Source organism: Echinops telfairi, unplaced genomic scaffold (assembly GCF_000313985.2).
Source record: "Echinops telfairi isolate 266 unplaced genomic scaffold, ASM31398v2 ScPeMD7_443;HRSCAF=831, whole genome shotgun sequence".
NCBI classification, from domain to species: Eukaryota; Metazoa; Chordata; class Mammalia; order Afrosoricida; family Tenrecidae; genus Echinops; species Echinops telfairi.
The window spans coordinates 16,959,404-16,963,269 of NW_022104341.1; the positions used below are offsets into that span (position 1 = coordinate 16,959,404).

General features: G+C 41.1%; 1 protein-coding gene across 1 annotated transcript in view; it reads right to left on the minus strand.

Annotated features, from left to right (window-relative positions):
• RTCA (RNA 3'-terminal phosphate cyclase) overlaps nucleotides 1-3,866 on the minus strand; it is a 27,542-nt gene that overhangs the window by 13,690 nt on the left and 9,986 nt on the right. Inside the window, exons 6-8 of the mRNA XM_004699232.2 lie at nucleotides 1,463-1,604; nucleotides 1,102-1,226; nucleotides 1,026-1,032 (exon numbers count right to left, since the gene is read on the minus strand). Of these exons, the coding sequence (XP_004699289.1) occupies nucleotides 1,026-1,032; nucleotides 1,102-1,226; nucleotides 1,463-1,604 (274 nt within the window). The remainder of the gene's footprint in view (nucleotides 1-1,025; nucleotides 1,033-1,101; nucleotides 1,227-1,462; nucleotides 1,605-3,866) is intronic.

Genomic DNA, 3,866 nt, shown 5'->3' on the forward strand with positions numbered 1-3,866 from the left:
GGCAGCTGGTGGGTGCAAGTGGCTGACCTTGCAGTTATCAGTCCAATGCATAACCCACTACGCCACCACAGCTCTACCCATAAACCAACTTTCCTCTTTCCCTGTTCCAATGGGAGTAGTTACTCATCAGGCTCAATGGTTCCAAGGCACATGCCCAATATCTGGTCTAACAGAGCCACTGAATTTTTTGGTTAGTCACCAAATCTTTAATCACTCTGCTACCAGGATAGAATAGTGATTCACTAGTATGTAGCAGGAGTCAAATTACTGACACAGAGAATGGTGTGGTTCGCATTCCCCATCAACCTCTGTCCTGGCTTTAGTATCCTACAGCACTTATGACAGTGCAGTGTCACAATGACTTCTAATCCATTCACAAGTAAAAACTGGCCCTCAGGTCTAATCACGTGTTCAGCACTTTTGACATTTGACATTTGGCATCCTTTGACAGGCAAGCAGTATTAAAAGGACCTTAAATGACCATGCCTTTTATGTAGAAAAGTGACAATGCTTTGGCTTGGTTCTACTGCTTTTAGATAGTATCATAGGGAGGGCAAGCCTTCGTTTTAAATTCTTCAATAACAACACTCGATTTTAAAAGGATATTTTAAAATTTTAAAAGGATATTTACAAAGGATAGTCTCATACCTCAAAATCATCGATATAAGAATTTTTGTAATAGATCAGTAACTCCTAATAAGATTAACATAGTAGTTATATTTATTTTCATAGTACATTGTTGCTATATTCAGTATGTATTTTTAACAGGTTTCACTTTGAGGTACAAAAAGCTACTGGATATAGCTAATTCAGGATCAACTTCAAAGTCTAAGTTCTAACTAGCTTAAATATTTATGTTTAGTATACAAATAAAAAAAAGGCTCTCACATTACATTAATAGACAAAGTATCCCTAGGGAAAAAAATCAGAAAAAAACAAGCACCTTAATTCATCATATTGTTTTACACAGCAATGCCCTTTGAAAATGTCTTTGCAAAAATTCAAATTTTATTAAAAAAAAATACTACCAATCTTTTAACTTAAATAATTATTTCAGAGCTCTTAACTAGTGATTAGGGAAAATTTAGTATATTATCTCACATTATTCCACTTCCATTGCCAGAGGCTTGGTCTCTAGATTCCTGAACAGGCTGGATGTTAACATACAGGTCCCTGATCTCCTTTCTGATGCACCGCACTGCTGCCGCCGCCATCTCTTTTGCTACCTATTTTGACAAGATAGGAAACAGTAAAATCAATTGACAGCTGATTGTTTTGAAAATGTTCAAGAATTATCTTCATAAACATTATTATAATCCTTGAATTTCAACAGCACCAGAGAGAACACTGACTTCCAAGAAAACTTTAGGAACAGATACATTAAGTTCTTTCAATAGTCTGAAAATATAGCGAATGGTTATCAAGACATAAATACACTTCCAAGAACAATTAGACAACTTACTTTAAAGGGCAAAACACCAGCAACAAAAGATCTTCCATGTATCTTAGTCACGGAGCCACGGTCAGTTAAATTTATTGGGTTCAACTGTTTAACGGGTGACATGCGAATAACCACCTCGCCGCCCCCTCTTGGGTAGTAGCCCCTGTGAAAAGTACAGGAAATAATCAAGTAAGTGAATGAATGAGGGGAAAAAAGACACTTCAGTATTTGCAATAGAGAACATATACAAATGATGCCCAAATCGTAGTCTTAAGCTACATGATTCTTTGTGGGTATTTTCCCCCCTATTTTTATTTATCATTTTAATGGGGACGCTTACAGATATTATAACAATCCATAAATAAATATCAGGCAAAAATTGTTGCCATCATTTTCAAAACATTATCTTTCTACTTGAGCCCTTATGATCAGCTCCTCTTTTTACACTCTCTCCCACATCCTCCCACCCTCATGAACCCTTGATAAATCATATTATTTTTCTCAAATCTTACACTGTCTGCTGAATCCCTTCACCCACATTTCTGTTGTTTGTCCCCCTTGCGGGGGTTGGGTGGGTTATGCATCCATCATTGATATCGGTTCACCCCCTCCCCCCAACCTACCCTCATGATGTTGCTATTCCCATTACTGTTCCTGAGGGGTTTATCTGTCCTGGCTTCCAGGTGTTGAAAGCTCTTGTCTGTACCAATGTGCATGCTCTGGTCTAGCCGGAATTTTAAGATAGACCTGGGGTCATGACAGTCGGAGTGTGTGTGTGTGTGTGTGTGGGCGGGGGCTGGAGAAGCATTAAAGAACCAAAGGAATGTTGTGTGTTTCATCAGTGCTAACCCGAACCCTGTCCTTTCAGTGACCCTTCTGAAAGGGAATGCCCAATTGTGTATAGATTGGCTTTAGGTCTCCACTCTGACCCCTCTCCTTCACATCGATATAGTTTGTTTTTGATCTTCTGTGCCTGATCGCGTGGACATCTCATGATTTCACAGGCTGGTGTACTTCTTCCATGTGGCCTGTGTTGCTTCCCTGCTAGCTGACCGCTTGTTTACCTTCAAGCCTTTAAGACACTGTATCTTTTAACAGAGAGGCACTGTGGGGGGAGGTCAGATCCTTGCAACAGCTGCCAGACCACCGTCTCCCCATATAGAGGTGGGCCTGCTCCCTACTGCTGGGGACAATGGACGGGCTCCTGTATGCAGAGTTCACATCCTACTAATAATGGTCTCTATCAGTTGGGCCAGGAACAAGCCAAACCGGGCTCTCTGTGATATTCAAAGTTAGGCTGCTATCCTGTATCTAAGACCCACCCATCTTGCTGTGTGTATACCCCCATCCCTCCTCTTCCTATTGCCTGGATACCCCTAGATCAACCCCTCCCATCACTGTAATACCTATAGCACAACCCTGTCCTGTGACATATGTCTTCACCTGTAATTAGGGGGCTTGTACATCCCCAGAAAGGATTAAAAGCTTGGAGAACATTAAAGTTGAGCTCCCCCTCCACGTGGACCACCAAGCGGGGCTGAGGTGAGCAATGCTACCATAAAATGTGTCTGACTGCATTTATTTCTATATATCTCTTTTATCTCTCATGCTCTAATAACTTTACTATAATATTTACTTATTATCGCTGTACAATTGCGCCTACCGAACCCGTAATGATTGTGCTAGGAGCTGGTTTCTCCTGGCAAGGCACCATCAGCTTTCTTCATCGTATTTGCATATGCAACCATTTTGTCTCCAGCGTTCGTTTTGGGAAGGCGAGCATCACACAGTGCCAGGTTATCAGAACAGAGCTCTTGTGTTGAGGGAAGTAGAGGCCCAAAGTCCGTATGCTCTGTGGGTATTTCTTAATTGTCGCTTGGGTAAAAGCTTAAAGAGCAAATTAGTTTCCTATTCAGCGATTTACACACATTTTGTTTTGCAACATTAATGCTCTTCCTGCTTCCTACTTGAGTTCATTTCTATCTATCCTCCTAGTCTGTCTTTTGAGCTTCGTTCTGGGGCAAATACTGCCCCTGTGGTCTCATCTGGTCCATCACTCTGACACGCACGTTCCTCAAGGGTGTCTATGCTCACTGTACAAGCCGATCTATTGTTAGGATGTAAAAGGTTTCTCAGGGGTGATCTTAGTTCTAGGTTTACATGTGATCTAAAGGCCATAGTCTCAGGGTTCTAAAGTCTCTTAACAGACCAATACATTTGGTCTTTTTCTATCATTTTGAATTTTGTTCTACATTTTTCTCCCATTCTATCTCAGGCCTTCTATAGTCCAGAGTAGAGTAATCCACAGTTGTAGCCAGGCCTGATCTCTAGTTCTCAGGACAGTTGATGCTGTGCTCTGTTATCAACTGTGGTCCATTAATCCTTTAGACTAGCTGTTCTCAACCTGTGGGTCATGACCGCTTTG